This window comes from Sphaeramia orbicularis, chromosome 4, assembly GCF_902148855.1.
Source record: "Sphaeramia orbicularis chromosome 4, fSphaOr1.1, whole genome shotgun sequence".
Classification (NCBI taxonomy): domain Eukaryota; kingdom Metazoa; phylum Chordata; class Actinopteri; order Kurtiformes; family Apogonidae; genus Sphaeramia; species Sphaeramia orbicularis.
In genome coordinates this window covers 45,074,928-45,092,267 of record NC_043960.1, presented here as the reverse complement: position 1 = coordinate 45,092,267, position 17,340 = coordinate 45,074,928, and the positions used below count along the sequence as shown (strand labels likewise).

The following is a 17,340-nucleotide window of genomic DNA, read 5'->3' as shown; positions in this document are numbered from 1 at the left end:
CATGAGTTAATGATGTATTGCTTATTGCTGTATAATTCTGTATTTCCTCCAGTCATTTAATAATTCCTTAAAGTGTATCTTATTATACTTTTATGCACAATTGCAATTATATTTCAGTATTTACATGTGATATTTTATTTATTGGGCTCTTGTTTTTATTTTACTTTTAGTCATGCGAAGCACTGTGAACTACGCATATGGGTGTATGAAGAAACTTGTTTATAAATATTATAAATGTTCATTATATTACAGATAATTAGTTATTCATTACTTCCTTTTTTGATCATACCACTAAATGTCAGGCAAGTACAGGTAAAGTGTAAATTAATAATACTTCAGCTATTTTATCATATTACAGTCACTAATATCGCGGCTATCGGCGTCAAAACAGCAAACTGAAAGCACAAAAAGGCAGACCTTAAGGCAAACAGCGGACGATGATTGGTTTTAGTGAGTGTTCGTCAGCTCCGGCCCCGCCTCTTCCCCCCGGACGAGGCTCGGTTGAGTCGCTGGGTTGAAAAGGAGTGCGGTTGGAGTGCGAGAGGGTCGCGGCCGCGATGATCTGACAGATGAAATAGCGAAAAAGAGAAAGAGAAGGCGGGCGTCCTCCCACACAAAACAATGTTCCCCAAAGGCAAAGGCACCCCGGTGCCGTCGGACGGCCAAGCACGGGAAAAGTAAGCTCTGAAACGTTTATTATTGTGTATTTTCTACATCGTAAGTTGCTCCCTCCTGTTCTCTGTTGTTTGCTGGACAGGCTAGCAAGAGGCGATTTCCTCCTACCGAGAATGGAATTGAATGAACCGCCTTGTCTGCTCGCCATTCCTCCTCTGTGCCGTATTTCTGCTATCTTTGGTTTAATGCTGCGTCTTAACACATTCCCGACCGTTTCCGAGTGCAGTTTGGCTGTGTTTTGTTTAATATTTTTTCGTTTTTTCATTCGAGAGCACAGTGAGAAGAAAACAATAACATCGCCTTGCAACACACAGTACATTGTTTTCTCTGTTGCGCTCTGGATAGGCTGCGTTTTTATTTCCCTCAGCCCATCAGTGCCACCAGGATACTGTACCTAGCTAATGCACAGCTGCCTGCTGAGGCTCTGGCAGATTTTACATCATGGCGTGAATTTTTACTCTTACTTTTTCTACTTTGTCAAACATTTTGGTTGTAGTGAATGTCCACCAGGGTTTGGCTAGGTTTCCCAGTCCCCATTTAATTTTTTGGCATAGGCTATTTGGCAGCCATTGTTCAGTGGGCCTGTACCGACTCCATTCACTCAGTGTGCCTGAGGAAGACGATTTAACCTGTTCTCTGATGTTTATTTTCCACCACTGGTCATTTCTAAAAAAATTAAATCTATCCTCGTATTCATTTTTTGCAGGTTGGCTCTATACGTCTATGAGTATTTGTTACACATAGGAGCACAGAAGTCTGCACAGACCTTTTTATCAGAGGTATGTGGAATATTAAGCAGAAATTCAACCTAAATATGTAGCCTTTTTTAAGATTTAAACACTTGCATAACAACTGCACATACTGAATCATTTTAGTCATACAAGTTTATTTTTTTTTGTTGACACCTATATTTAATTACTAAAATTCCTCATTTCTAGATCCGATGGGAAAAAAACATAACACTGGGAGAACCCCCTGGATTCCTACATTCCTGGTGGTGGTAAGTGATAATGTTCTCATCTCCCTGTAAACATGTGCGGGGGTTGTTTGTGTGGTTTTTTGTGTGCTTCATGACCTGTCTTGTCCACAGTGTATTTTGGGACTTATATTGTGCTGCTCCGGAGAGGAGAGAGACATGTGACCACTCCAGCGAAGCGAAAGCCTTCCATGATTATGTGAGTAGTGCTTACATGAGAACTGTTGCGCTTATTGCTCTGCCTTCTGCCAAAGAAGAGAGAAACTTTGCTATCAGGTCTAAGAAGTGGTGTAAATAACATGCTTCTATCTTGTGTTGAGCTAATCTTTTTTGTTGGAGTGCTTCTAAACTCTGCCTGTTAACACTCAAAGAAGTGTCAAATCTTCCACATTCTCCTCGCAGATAACAGCTGGTATACTTGATTCCTGTTTATTATATTTCACTTCCAAGGAGGCAGATTTCTTCATTTTTGCAGGCCTTCTTTGCTGTGATTTGTCTCTTGTTTATGATATGTATTCCTAGCAACTTCTTTTGTAGCAGTATTCAGATACTAAATGTAGCCCCCCCCCCCCCTTTTTTTTTTTTTTTTTTTGAAATAACTAGTGGTCATTTTGCTCAGTTGGTGGGTCGAATGATGCGCCCAACAACGAGCTTTATGGGCTTCTGGGAAAATGATGCTGAGGTCAGCATGTCCTGAGTCAGACCTGTGCTCTCCTCCTTTAGCCACCTTCCTTCAGTGGTGAAGATTAAAAAGGACCTGCTGTGTTTTCTGCAGAATGTCGGATACACAGTTATGTTATTTTTTTGTCCTCCAAATGGTTTTATGGAAGTGAATCTCAAGTATATATTAAAGTATTCACATATGCATGACATGGCCGTTTTACTAGTTTGTATTTTTTGAGATAATGGTGTGTTCATGTGCCCCATTTGAGTCAGCAATCAAAGGCAGCATCAAAAAGATCCTCATGTGGTTCAAAGAAAGTGAGAACTGCTCATCAGATGCTTTTGCTGTCCTGGTGCGTCTCAGACCTTTACCTCAAAAGGCTCATAAGATGAGCGCTGTATTGCTGAGGTAAATTAGAATAACAGTTTTGGCTGATTGAGCACTGTCACAAAAATACACTCACCAGTACAGTGCCAAGCTTGTAGGATGGTTCGTGATGCATCAGGCAGGAAGAGGTTAAAATGGAGACGTTGGCCCTGCTCTTGGCAGATAGGGTTGTCAGGGTAACGGGCCTCCTGATCTGGCAGGTGACCTGGGATCCAGTGGAGAGGCTACAGCATGGCTTTGCCCTTTCTATTTATTATTATTATGATGATGATGATGATGTAGGTTCATGCATAGACAGAAGTTTTGCATTTGTTAAAATACTGTCTTAATTCACTTACTTTCTGTTGTGTCGTTGTAATATCTTTGGTTTCCTTGGTCCCTTGTTTAACAAAAACAAGAATTGACTTTAGTATCTTTGTTTGTTTATTTATTTATATATATATATATATGAAAACATATTCTATGTGTTTTGTAGGTGTATGATTCTTTTTTTTTGTCATTATAAAGCAGATGAACCCCTAGACTAGTTTTGACAGAATAAACTAAACCAGGTGTTAATGTGCACCCTTTATGACCATTTTCATAACATGGAAAGCGTTAAGCAAATGAGGAAACAGTGAAACATCAGTGCACCGCTGTGGTGTGGGGCTTTGAGAGGTTCGATGTGGTTGACTTTCCCCATCATTTCGTGGTTGCCCTTCGCCGTGATGGTTCTCCTTGTGTTCTTTTGTGGTTAGGGTCAGGAAAATGTGTGTGTGTGAACAGTACTAGTCCTTGGACCCTTGCCTTTGTCTAGGTGTGGGGGAGGTGAGAGTTGCTCTGTTAGCCGGCAGTGCTCGTAAAAACCCTTGCGTATTCACGCTGGGCCTGACGAACGCTCCCCAAGGGGCCCTGGTCGCCATGGCGTCTGTGGCTGATTGATGGCTGTCATGGAGCTGAAGGGCAGATTGGAAAAAGGAAAGGGGAGTGGCACTGTGGCATATGCCCAGCATCTACCGCGGAGGACGAGCTGAGGGAATAAAAGGAGGGGGTGGTGGTGGTGAGAAGTGGAGGGAGAGCATCCAGTCAGAGATCCAGAGAGGGTTTTATGATGTTGATTGATGGTTAAACATTTACAAGCTAAACATAGGGACCAGTTTTCTTTGAGCATTGGTTGCAGTGGAAGAAGTGAGGATGTTAAGAGCAGGCGAGGTCAGGATGGTGTCTGGGTGGTCTGTGTTTCAGCCCAACCCCCCTTTTATTTCTTCTTCATCCATTTAGATTCTTTTCTTCTTTCCGTTTGTCTCTTGCTCAATGTTTGTCTCTTCTTTGCTTTTCACTGTTACCTCAGCCAACCTCTTCGGCCATCTTCACCCTCCATACTCTGTCCTTCTCCTCCCACCCCCCATCTTTTCCACCCTCTCCTCCTTTTTGTTTTTCTAAAAGGGAGTGAGAGCACATCTGCCGCCACTCTGGCCTTTTGTAAACCCCGTCAGTAATTCAGAGATTCAAGGGAAATTTACTTGGCTGCAATTGCTTCTATCCTCTTAAATGTACCAACACTCATACACGCTGAATCATGGTGTATGAAGGCTGGTGGGGGGAGTTTGTCTGTCTTAAAGGAGGCCCCCTGGGAAGTGTAAGGAAGTCCCCAGACAAGAAGCTCATAGCCTGGGGCAGGACTGAGACATCTGCCCCTTTCCTGTACCAGAGTAAGTGGACAGACGTGGCTTGCTTCAGTTGAGAGCAGCAGCAGGCTGTTTGGAACAGTCCAGCAAGTACAGCTGTGGGCTTTAGCGAGACAAGATAAAGATCTTGCATAACATGCCTGTGAACCCGCCATGCACGCTGCTTCTTGAGCTGGTTTGTGAGTTCTACAAGGCTGGCTAGGTAGAGTGTTGACATTGTTTTATTATTCGGTGGTCACCACTTTAACTTCATTTACTTCATTATTTCAGCGCAGACCTGTTTCCAAACTGGATTAGGGTAGAGGAGCTAAAAAACGTAGCTGCTGGTTCACTGAGGAGTCCAGACAGTGTGTTTGGATAAGCATATACTTTTTCATATGAGAGGCAATAAACCCTAGAAGCTTTATCTCCTCTGAGATCATGATAAACAAAGTCACATCTGTGTACAATTAAACAAGGAAAGTCTTCTTAGGTTAAGAACCAACTCTGTTTCAGAAAGAAAAACAAAAAACCTTCAAGGTGGAGGAATTCTATCCAGGGTGTAATGCTTGTATGTGAGGCCGTTACATATATTATGCATTTCATCTGAATGCTACTAGAGAGAGGAGAATGTGATGATCCACTAGATTTGATTAACTCAGTCATTAAGTATAAAAGCACAACTTGTTGTTGAGGCCCAGGGGAAGTAGGTACATAGATCTGTAATTACAATTAGTGTTTACAAAGGAAGAAAGCAGTTATTTTATATGAAATGTGATTGTTTCATATACTGTATAAAAGTGACGCCTGGTTGCTGCATGTGTTCATCTGATGTACACACTTTTGTGGTCAACATGGAGATCTACTGCAGGAAGGATACAGCAGGCCAGATAGTGATAACCACTGACAAAACACATATTTTCTTGCTCTTTGTCCAAACTAATAAAGATATTTTTCTCTGTATTTTTCAGCATCTCACCCACATGTAAATCGGGTTTTAGGTCATTAAAAATGGAGATTAAAAAACAAAGAACAGCTTCCAGTGCATGCAAATATGCATCTGTTGGTTTATTTTAGGGGTTGCTTTTAAGGGTAGTTCTTGCATAATGCTCTGCAAAAATTATTTGATTAAATTCAATACTGCATCCATCCATTGCCATGAAAATTGCGAGTAATATGCTTGTATGTATTACACGCGTCTGATTATTTCAACGTTTCACTGTGTGCCCTTGGTTACTGGCTTACCTTTTGTTGCAGGTATTAAAAGAACAGTATTCAGAAACTTAAATGTGATTACAACAATGCCTATGAGGATGGTGTTGTGCCTAGATATTACAGTGCTAGTCACATGATCTCTGGTGTGAATATTCCCACATGTCAGACACAGATAAGAAAACTAATGAATAAATGCATGTGCAGATTGAATATGGTATGGAACAGCATAATTGATGAACTGGTGAATCCTGCAACACTCTTATCCCTCTCACTGTGCGCGAGTACGATGCTCACACATTTAATTCAAGATGCATTTTTTTTTTTGTCTAGAAAGTGTCATACTATTATCACACGATCACAGTGCTTTAATTAATAGTATTCTTTATGTTTCAAAAATTTTAATTCGAAGCTTCATCACAGTACAGGTTTGAAATCCCCCGATTGGCCCACCATGTTTCACATTTAATATCAACACAACAAACGAACATTCAGAAATAAACAGCATTGATAGGCTAAGAAAAGAAGAAAAAACAAAACAAAAAAAACCCATACAATTTAACATATCATCCACCCCACCCCACCCGCCCATCCCCAGAGCCAATAGTGTTCTTTATTAAACAAAACAAAACCTATAGTGTTTCCAAGTAAATGATCAACACCATTTGTGGTTGCAGTATAATTAATTCCAAAACAACAAAGACAAAATCTCACTGAAGTCATTTTAGGGATGCATTGAGCTGAAACAAGAAAAAATGGATGCAAATGTGAAATTACTATCCCTCTGACAATTAATAACCAATACTGTCACATCAGTATTAAGTGACAATAACCTGGTACTGCAAAGTATGCAGGTGAGAGAAAATGAAAACATAACTGACCTACTTAAAGAATAAAACAATACTTACTTGCATATACAGCTCACAGCAGTATATTATTTCAGTGCTGATATAGTATGTCTTAGTCTTACTCTCCTCATTATACCATCATGTGTGCATGTATTTAGTCCGTGCCCCTGCTTTACACATTCTGAGAACAGTATCCTTGTCTGCTTTACTGGATTGTTTTATTTAGAAAAAAGATGTTTTCAAGTCTTAGACATTTGTAACAGCAGAATATTTAAATTTTTTGGTAGTTACAGCTATGTCAGCACATGAAATGCACGTGTGTGACCAGGTTGGAAATCTGTGTAAAGGTAACTCAGAAATGTGCTTTTAAGTGCATCATACGTGATTGAAAATAGTTACTGCAAATATGTGTGTTATGAATTTTTTGGGGGGCAGGACAGAATTAATGATTTGATGGCATCCTGGGCCCATACATAGCATGATTTTTTGAAAATTGCATTGAATTATGACGTGAACTATTGACGGAAACAGTGGTGTAATATTTCTAATTGATAAATGGTGTATATATTAATCACTGGTACACATGAAGTGACTAAATATATAAAAGTGTGTATCTATAGGCTTCATTTGCACTTGGCTTCAGCTTACCAGGCCTCTCACTCCTAATTATGGTTACTAATGTGGGATTGGACAGTAGCTGTTTTAGAGAGGGGCTTAGCAAAGGATCAATTGTCATGCTTGATGTGCATGTACAGAAGGTAGTGAGGTCGCTCACTTCTTGGCTGTTTCCATCATTGGTTCCAGAGACGACAGATTTGTCTTTTGTCTGAGATGAATGAGGCTGATTCTGCAGTCGATCAGTGTCTTGTGGCTACGAAGTAGATTCTGGTGACTCAAAATGGCAAGTCCAGTAAACTTCCTAAACAGTCTCCTAGCGAATACAGACTGCACGGTTTGTTACTAATGTTCCATAATGTTTCATGAAAGGTATTCATATTTTTATGTGGTCACATATTGCTTTTATATTGTGTGACTTTTTCATTGTGGAGAATCAGATTTTTGGGTTGTTGTGTTCTGTGGAACTTTAGGGGGACTGAACCTTTCCTGTAACTGGCTGTATTTTCAGCCTCTTAAGCCAACTTGGCTCCTGTTTGTCAGAGCAGAGAATACTATACTTTACTTATTTTAGTTTGGGATCTTGAAACTTAATTTTATAAATTGAATTTACTGACACATTTATGGAACTCTTTATTAATGCTTTACATAGATTTTAATAGTGCAGTATATAACATTTTGCTGGTTGTTTAGGGACATTATAGACTTTTTTTTCTATGCTAACAGTAGCCCGTTTTGCATTGAGATGCAGTTAATGTGACTCATGTCCTCTGCATAGAAATAATTCAACGCTGTTATGTTGGATGCTGGAAAGGGTCTCAGTTTTTAAGGAACATTATGAACTGTTCACACATTGGGGAAAAAAGGTCATTGATAGTTTTTTTTTTTTTTAATTCTGTTTCTGCCCATTCAGTGCAGTGATTTACCATTCTATGGCGTCACCTACTAAAGATGCAAGATTTTTTTTTTTTTTTTAAATAAACACTCTGTCTCTGTGCTCATGTCCCAGTGGTGGTGGGGCCTGATGAGATGTGACTTCTCCCTCCGGCCTCACTTCTCTCCCTGCTGAGGTATTTCACAGTGGCCCTGCAGTGGCAGCCGGAGCAGATATAATTAGGGAAGGTGCAGTCGATACCAATGGGTTGGCTATTGACCAGTGATGTCTGTAGGGCTCTGGACAGAAACAAGGAGCGTTTGCGTATGTCAGATGCTAGTGTATCCTATCAGTGGTAAATTATTGCCAGTTTGCATACGTCTATCGTATTGCTATGCATTAACAAATGAGACCGGAGGAGCTGCTGCTACTCTGTAGCTTTGTTTGGAAGCTAAACCCCACAGCTCTGAAGACATTAGCTCCTCTCAGATCGCTCCAGCTACAGGGAAGAAAAACTCAGTCAATTAAGAGCGTGTGACCGAAGCAAATGGCACATTAGTGAATTAGGGCTGCGGTTTGAGCAGGAAATCGGCCCAGCGAGCCCCTGCTGTGTAGCAGCACTTTGGAGCCACTGACTCAGTGAATCCCACTGATGTTTATCTGATCCACTGGATCTTGGATCAGCAGGGCTTTGAACCTTTCACAGGGACCCCTTTATTACCCCCTTCCTATTCACATACAGCATAATGTAAATCTGTCAGATGAATGTTCATGTTTTCATTTAAGAAACATCACTGTCAGTTAAATGCCATCAAAAGTCTTAACATTTAACTCAAATCTTTAGTATAATGGCAAGTCATGTAAAAGTCACAAGTAAAATGTGAATTTATGAAGTCTTAATTCTCACAAACATCTAATCTAATTTCTTTTTGTTAATGTGAGTCAAACTCTTCTCTTTTGAAAAGTCCACATTCCTAATGTTACAAATCTACCTGTGCACCAAACTGCATATATAGTACTTAACTTTAGTGCTCAAATAAGAAACAGCATTTCTCAAATGGATCTAAAACTATTAAATTTAAGTTTCTGGTGCTTGTAGACACCCTGATTTAAGGTGAACTACTAGGTGTAACTCGTGTTAATGTATTTGTCAAAAAATTATTCTTTCTCTGCTCTTCTTGGGAAAAATTGTTAAACCTGACTAATGATAGGTTTGCCTAAATTTAGAAGTTCTACACCTGTATAGAGATTGCAGTTGTTTTGCTAAAGGTAATGTTATATTCTCACATAGCACCTTTATGAACGTTAACACCTGTGTTTTGTCTCTCCTGTTTTCTCAGAGTGCAGCAGCAGCTCCGAGTCCTGTAATGGGAGGGATGCCCCCTGGTGAGGGGATGCCAGGAGGACCCATGCCACCTGGCTTTTTCCAGGTCAGTCTGCCACCACAGAAATATGACCCAGTTCAAGCCTTAGTATTTTCTCCTGGTAGCTCACTTATCAGAATTGTAAACTAAGTTTCTGTGGCTGTACAAATTGGTTAACAAACTGATGAGTGTCATAGCTGCTGTGCTGTTGAACTATATATATTATTGAGCTGAAGGTCTCCACTTTGGTGGCTGTGCTGCTTTTCTCTTGTGTTTTGCTCGACTGTGCTCAGTGAGTTTGTAGTAAACATCATAGACGTCCTGTCTGCCTGTTCTCCTCCAGTGCTGTAAACAGGCAGGCGTGGCCTGGCCATTTTCCCTAATGGAGAAATCGAAAGGTGCAGCACCTACTGTAAATCAATATGTCATGAGGATAAACACTTGGCAGACTGCTGTGTGGAACTGCCTCCAATAGGTGACAAATTTCAGTGGTGCTCTGCCTCTTCTAGATCCAACGATTCACACTAAATCCACCAGCTCATTATATGGTACGAACCACAAAGCTGTGACTGATTAGATGATCATATTAATACCAGGAAAGACATTTTGGTAGTGCTATGAGCGCACCCACTTTCCATACCAGAATCTATTGGAGGAGGCCCAATTAGACCCCCTCTCTGTCAGATCAGCAACATTAGCGACACAGTGCCGGTGTTTAGTGTTGTTATAAAGCTAATTGCATAGAGCTTAATTGATGCTGTTAATTCAGGGAAAATTAGCACTGATAACATGCTGCATGCAGCAGGCTTCTTAATGTCTTGACTGACAGGCAAAAGAGCACACATCCTCTCCATCTCCCGGCCTCTTTTCTCTCATTCAAAGCTAAGTCATTCGCTTGCTCTTCTCTGCTCAGTCTCTTACTGTGTTTGGTACATGAAAAATAGCATCTTAATTTTGTACATTTTTTGCGCCACACTTTGGTTCTTGCACTCCGACTGTCCTCTTCCCTGCAGTAACCCTGCTTCTTTCTCTGCCCCTCTTTTGTCAACATATGTTTCTTGCTCCCTCCCTCTTTGTCTCAACCTCCCCTCTCTCCCTCTTCAATCTTTTTCCTTGCGTCTTCATTTTTATAATGCCGCAGGGTCCTCCTGGTCCCCAGGGCTCTCCTCACCCTCAGCCTCCTCCCCCTAACAGTATGATGGGACCTCACAGTCAGGTAACACTCCCTCTCCATCTATCTCTCTCTTTTTCTCTGTTTTGCTGTCTGCAGTCATTTGGGAACTTGAGTTCTCAGTGCTGATGCTTCATGCTTTGGCATACGTCTCAGCTCAGTGCTTGTTGCTGCTTCCAGTATTCACACAAACATCCAAATAAAGACAATCCTTAAATACCTGACTTACATTTTCCATCGATAGTCATTTAAACTAATGAGGCCACTGTCTTTCTGCTGTAGTCCTTCATGTCGCCTCGCTTCGCTGGAGGTCCAAGAGGCCCACCCATTAGGATTGGCAACCAGGTAGAGTTTCCAAAACTAAGTTCAATACATGTCACTCATTTTAACTCTGAAGTAAATGTGTTACAAAATATTTTTTTCTCCCTTGTAGCCACCAGGTGGAGGGCCTGGTCCTCATCCCATGCTGCCCAATATGGACCCTACACGACCACAAGGTGGGAATCTGCAGTAAATAACAGAATCTGCAGTAAATAACAAAATCTGCATGAAAAACAAATGTTTCTTCTTTTTCTTTCTGTTTCTCTTTGTCTAAACTGACTTTATCTTTTCAGGCCATCCTAACTTGGGGCCAATGCAGCGGATGAGTGGTCCCCGAGGTATGGGGCCCATGGGACCTGGCCCCCAGGTTTGTTACTCTATGTACTTTTTTTTTTCTTTTTTAATAACATGTCTATGTATATTTTAAGGGACATATTAGAATTCTTTAGGGTTTTTAGCTCTGTGTTCCTCAACCCATGGCAATGACAGCCATGGCATAGGTGGTGTGTTTTTTAGATTGTTCATTCTTGTTCTTGTTCATCTTGGGTACAACGTGGCAGATTTTTTTTTTTTTTTTTTTTTTTTTTTTAATGTAGCATGATTATGCACCTGGACTGTGGAAAAAATCCTCTAGTTCCCATTTGAAACATGAAATAAAAAATTGGGCTTCAGCCAAAGCTAATCTATGTTTTTGACATAATGTTCTGTAAAAACATTTGCATCTTAGTGGCCATTATTCAATACCATAATTCAGGGAAAAAAGATGAGGATGGGTCTGTACTTCATATTTCATATTGTTCAGACAGTGACTCAATTCTTGAGTGACCACCTACAAATTATGGGGGTTGTACAAGGGGATCAGCAGAAATGTTAGTTTCATTGGTGTAACCACCAGAAAGTAAAAATGCTTCTGATACCTTAGAGTGAGACGTTAACATCTGCATAGGGAGTGGATCATCTCATATGGAGTCCACAATATTGTGCTGGTGTCTTTCTACAGTAGTCTCACATCCCTGAAGAGAATGGGATATTGGTTGGCATCAGTCTGCAACATTATCACTAGATGCCACTAAATCCTACTCATCGACCCATAAAAGATGAGTGTTTGACTCTTTGCTGTCTTTTCAGAACTTCGGTGGTGGGATGAGGCCTCCACATAACACCATGGGTCCTGGTATGCCAGGAGTGAACATGTGAGGCAGTTTTCTGTCTGTATTTCCATACATTTAAGTCACTGAAATACAAGTGCAATATGTTAAGAATTCTCTTGGCCTTACAATGCAGGGGCCCAGGGACTGGTCGGCCATGGCCCAATCCCAACAATGCCAACTCTGTAAGTACTGATACACACACTCTGTCACACACACTCACGCTTGGGTCTGTGAAATGCTGGTTCAGATTGCACCCAGATCTCCTCTCAAAGTTGTGGAGGTTTAATGTGCTCCCAGGTCCTAGCCTGAGATGTAATTGTAGTATTATGTGTCATGGTTTCCACAGACGGCTGTAATGGTGTTAGGATGATCAAATGATGAATGATGACATTTTGAGGTATAGAAAGGGTTTATATTCCCATTTCTGCCCAGTAATGTTTGTGTTTCTGCCTGCAGATGCCTTACTCATCACCTTCTCCTGGCGCATACGGGGTGAGAACATATCCTGACAGCCAAATTTAGTCACTCGATATGAATTTTAGCGCAGGAAGAAATATTTACATCAACACCTTTACCACTTGTAACAAGCCTTTTTATTTTGTGCTCTTTTGAAGGGGGCATCTGGAGGAGGTGGGCCTCCAGGCACTCCCATCATGCCCAGCCCTGCAGGTTAGCACCTCTTTGATCTAAGCTGCTCATCATCAACAGACTTTTCATATGTCGCTAATTTAATGTACAACTGGCTCTTTTGCAGACTCAAACAACTCTGGTGACAATTTGTACACCATGATCAACACTGGACCTGGCAACCGAAATAATGTATGTGTCACTTATTATTTACCTTCCAGACACATGGTGGTTTCTTTGTTTTTGTTTGGTTTTTGCTGTTTTATCTTCCTGCTCTGCTGCCTCTTGGCCAGGTCGTCATTGTAAACGAGAACTGGTTCTCAATTGACCTACCTGGTTAAATAAAAGTAAATACCTGCCACTGAAGATGATTTTAATTTCAGTGGGTTTATGATGCACAGAAATTTGTGATGTGAAGAAATAAAAAAAACCCTGCAGTCCCCTTCTACTGTCTACATAACATTTTCTGAGGCCCTTATAGGATGTATTTGTCCAGTTGTCCTGCTGTGGTGAAACTTATTTGTATTTCTATGAAAGACACTCACTTAGAAGCAGCTAGTCTCGCTGTTGTTATGTGCTGTGGAGATATGGGAAGGGAGTCCATGCTCTTCTGTTTCTCCTCCAGTTCCCTATGGGCCCCGGCTCTGACGGACCCCTGGGAGCCATGGCTGGGATGGAACCACATCACATAAACGGGTCACTAGGTAACACTACTCAGTTCCACGCACACAACACAAATGTGGTAGCTGCATTTTTGGACATTTGAGTCTATTTTAGTTGCACAGTGTTTCATGTAATAATGTCAAATTTTTGTAGCGTATACAGTCACGTAAAAAGTTAGTAAACCATCAGAAGTCATCAAAAACAATGGTTATGCAATCAAGTACAAACTTCTGTGTGTATCATGTGACTAAAACAGACAGAAAAGAATTTAATGATGTAAGAACTTTAATTATTTTGGTTATTATCAAGAAAACCATGGAAAATGGCTAGATATCTGCTCTTAAATTAAACTGTTATGAGCTATTTTTGTTATCATTATATTTGTCCAAACAAATGTACCTTAAGTTGTACCAGGCATTAAAACGAACAAGAAATTGAAGAAAATAAGGGTGGTCTGATTTTTTTTTTTTTTCTGCAACTATATTTAAAAAAAAAAAAAAAAAAAAAAAAGAATAAAAATGACTCTTCAAACTATGATTAAGGGTTTGTTTTTTTATTTTTAGGCTCTGGTGATATGGATGGAATGAACAAGGTAAATATAACTTACCTGCATCTATATCTAAACACACACAAATGCTATACATGCAACAATGAAATAAAAATTTTGTTCTTTCTTGTTTTCCAGAATTCCCCAAACAATTTAAGTGGCATTAGCAATCCTCCTGGGACCCCAAGGGATGATGGGGAGCTTAGTGGAAACTTCCTTCACTCCTTTCAGAGCGAGAACGTAAGTCTGCTTTTTAGTTTCTCTGCTCGACTCTACTCACTTTTGTTGGTTTTCCATAAGTCAAATGTTGTGGCTAGTACCTGATACTTAATTTTAGCATCACCTGTCAGGTAAAAAGTCATGAAAACATTGCAGAATGCTGGCTGGTTAGAGAGGTTGTCAGTGTCACTGCATCATTGTTGTGTGAGATGGTACTGAATGAATAACTTTTGGGTCCCTGTACCTTTTAAGCCTTTCCTAAAATAAAGTGAGTCTCCTAGTGGTTACAAACAGACCCAACGAATCATGAACAGCATTCTCTTAGTATCCCCTATTGTTTCTGCATTTTTGCCTAATCTTGCTTTGACTTTAAAACAAAATATTATTTATAAAGGTCCAATTTCTGTCTTTAAAAGTTAAAACCATTGGTTGGATGAGTTGTCCTCTACAGTCAACTGTTCTGTTGAGCTGTTAGTGGCAAACTATTAAGCTGCATTACGGTGACATAATTACAATTTGACTTGAGATCTGTGATTATTATTTACACTGCACAGATTACAGATGATTCTGAAACATACTTCTTTTTCAAATGAAACTTGAAATGGTATAATAAATGCAACAACTTTTGCACATTTAGACACTGAATCCAAAATACACCATCCACATACTGTACCTTTAAGAATTACAGCTTTTTGTGGCTATGGTTTCATAGGCTGATTATTGGATTAATTGGGCAGCTCCACAAACATGGCAGTATAATAAAATTATATGAAGTGTTTCAGCTGATGTTTAAGCCCCCCAGTATATAGCTACATGGAAAAATTCATCCAGTGCAGGAAAAATCAAACCAGTTTACTGGTGTATTGGGCAGCACTTCCTGGAGTAGTGTTGAACCGGGACCATGCGGTGGAAAACATCAGTGCAGAACTTTGATGAATCCAGAGGCAGAGCGAGGTTGACCTTGCAGTCACAGCATTTTTAGAATCACTGACTGTAGTGACCCTGTGATTGGGGGAAAAAGGTGTGTGTTTGTGTGTGTTAACCATCTCCTATCTGCCTCCTCAGTACTCTCCAACCATGACGATGAGTGTGTGACCCCCCCACCCCCACCCAAACCAACATTATTTGCCATCATTCCGAGGATCTGAACTCACAACAGGACACGGCCAAACACATCAGCATCGAATCAGGGACAGATGGGCGCCATTTTTGGTTCCACACTCATGCCAGAATGCTGATCCGGGAGGGGGAAAACCAAAATGGCTGGCGACTACTGCTCCTTGCTCAAAATGAAGGACAATTTTTCTCCATTAACCACATCCCCCAAAGTGTGACAAAACCAGCTACTGAAACGCATACATGACACGTTTTCTGTTCGCAGGGCCCCGCCCCACTCCCTGCCCATCCAATCTCCTCAGTCCCAGAGCGAAGAGAGAAAAAAAAAGGTTGAAGTTTACCTCTTGTACTTTTTAATTATTGCTTTGTGGTGCAAGATGTGCAGGAAATGTCTCCGCTTTTTGTCACTTAAAACACTGGAGAGTGTGCATATGCATTGTGAGCTTGGAAAGTCTTTGTCTTGTCATTTTACTTCTCACCACAACAAAAGTCAGTTGACATAGGACTCAGAATTTGCCTTTTACTGTGCGGCCACCTTTATGAATAATGTATTCTTCCTAACGCCCACCCTGCTATTTAAAGAGGTTTTTAAGGGGGGAAAAAAAGATGTGAAAGAATACTGCTTTTATTGTGACAACCTTCCGCAGTATGTAAGTGCTCAGATGGTTCTTACACCGTCTAATTGATCCCATTTTTGATCAATTCCAGTCTCTTTATCGTTGACAGCAACACTGCGCTCTCCGCTGTTTCATATCAACAGCTGGACCGCTGTTGCGTTCTGTCAAGGGAAGCCAGACTTCGGCGTTAAGAAGCGAGTGCATGAATGCTGAGAATCTGTGTACAACATACTACCTAGTGCTGCTCTTTTCTGTGTGGACACCTGCTTTAAGATGTGGTGTAATATCTCTTTACATGCCTGTGCTTAACACTCTGTGCTCTTCATTGTCGTAGACTTCTGTGTTATTTCCAGTCTGGTCGGTTTCTGTTCAAACGGCTTTGAATGAGCTGCCCGTTTTAATCCCTCATGCCTATTGGTTGTTCACTTTTTCCCTCCTGCATCATCGGACATCCCCTTGGCGCTGCCCCTTCTTGCCCACCTACACATTTTTTTATATTTTGATACAATCTTTGACTACGTATATTGCCCCAGTTATTCAGAGTTAGTCAAAGCTTTCTAAACTGATTCTAGTAGGCATCATTATAAACTTAGCAGCAGTCTTGTAAATGTGATGAGAATTTCTGTTTCATTTTGTTTTCTCCTGTGAACATTACGCATTATACACATCTATGTTGCCTTTATTTGCTGATATTTTTTTATTTCAAATTGAGGAAAGATTGCTTGTTAATATAATTTTACAATAACTTAACTAACCGCCTGGTCTCTTTTTTGGTTTGTCTGCATTTTGAGTAATGACACTTGAACGCAACTGAGAATATGCTACAGCAGCTGTGGACATGACGGGTAATATTAAAGCAACAGAAAACACACACAATGTTAACATTCGATATGACATCAAAAACCTGCCATGATTTTCATGAAGCTTGGTAGAAGAGAAGGTCATGTGATGAGGATGAATCCCTTAAATCTTGGAGCAGATCCATTGAAAGGGGTCAAGGCTGGAATGGTTTTTAACATTCTTTAACTTGTTAAATGTAAATAAAGTACCGATTATGACCCATGTTTTCCTCCTTCTTGTCAGCTGGCATCAGTGGTTCATTTAACTGACTGTTGCCAAGGTAAAAATGGTCTTAAGGGTCAGCCACACCAAGAACTATAATAATGTTGTGTCCACGCTGCTGGTGTTCCAGCTCTGAACCACAAAATGAATAATCATCACCTGATGGAGTATTCACTAGGTAATGATGACTGCTAGATGTTTGTTGTATTTTATTTGCAAGCAGTTATGAATCCCCTATTTTACAAAATTGGCTTGTTCCACAAAATATTTAAAAAGAAGCCAAACTCGTAGATTGAAGTTCACACAAAATGTCCGTACAGGTCTTTATTACACATATTATTGATGAACCAAAGCCACAAGTGACACGCAACATAAACATGACTTTTTCCAAATTCAGGTGTATTCTGATTGGCTGTTCAGCAAATCATTCTGAAACTGATTTCAGTGGTTTGATTCTCCGGCATTGTCATCATCAGCTGTGATGTGGACTCCATTGACCCCTGATTTTTTAATGTTGTAGTAACTTTGTAATTAATGTTGTAGTTTGGTGTGATTATTGTTATTTATTTAATGGTTCCAGATGGA

At 40.4% G+C, this 17,340-nt stretch overlaps 1 protein-coding gene across 2 annotated transcripts; it reads left to right on the top strand.

The window, feature by feature from the left end:
* The first annotated feature begins 502 nt into the window (after positions 1-502).
* ssbp3b (single stranded DNA binding protein 3b) lies at positions 503-16,443 on the top strand. Of its 2 annotated transcripts, XM_030132858.1 has the most exons (18): positions 622-677; positions 1,382-1,454; positions 1,614-1,675; positions 1,766-1,850; positions 9,238-9,327; positions 10,403-10,477; positions 10,715-10,777; positions 10,866-10,929; positions 11,047-11,120; positions 11,882-11,946; positions 12,038-12,086; positions 12,361-12,396; positions 12,519-12,573; positions 12,659-12,723; positions 13,157-13,235; positions 13,758-13,786; positions 13,880-13,981; positions 15,026-16,443. In XM_030132858.1, exons 1-18 carry the CDS (start codon positions 622-624, stop codon positions 15,053-15,055), a joined length of 1,152 nt encoding a protein of 383 aa, XP_029988718.1. In that variant the 3' UTR covers positions 15,056-16,443. The 2 variants fall into 2 exon arrangements, with proteins under 2 accessions (XP_029988719.1, XP_029988718.1); XM_030132859.1 differs by lacking the exon at positions 10,403-10,477 and having other exon boundaries at positions 503-677; positions 15,026-15,055.
* The last annotated feature ends 897 nt before the right edge of the window (positions 16,444-17,340 follow it).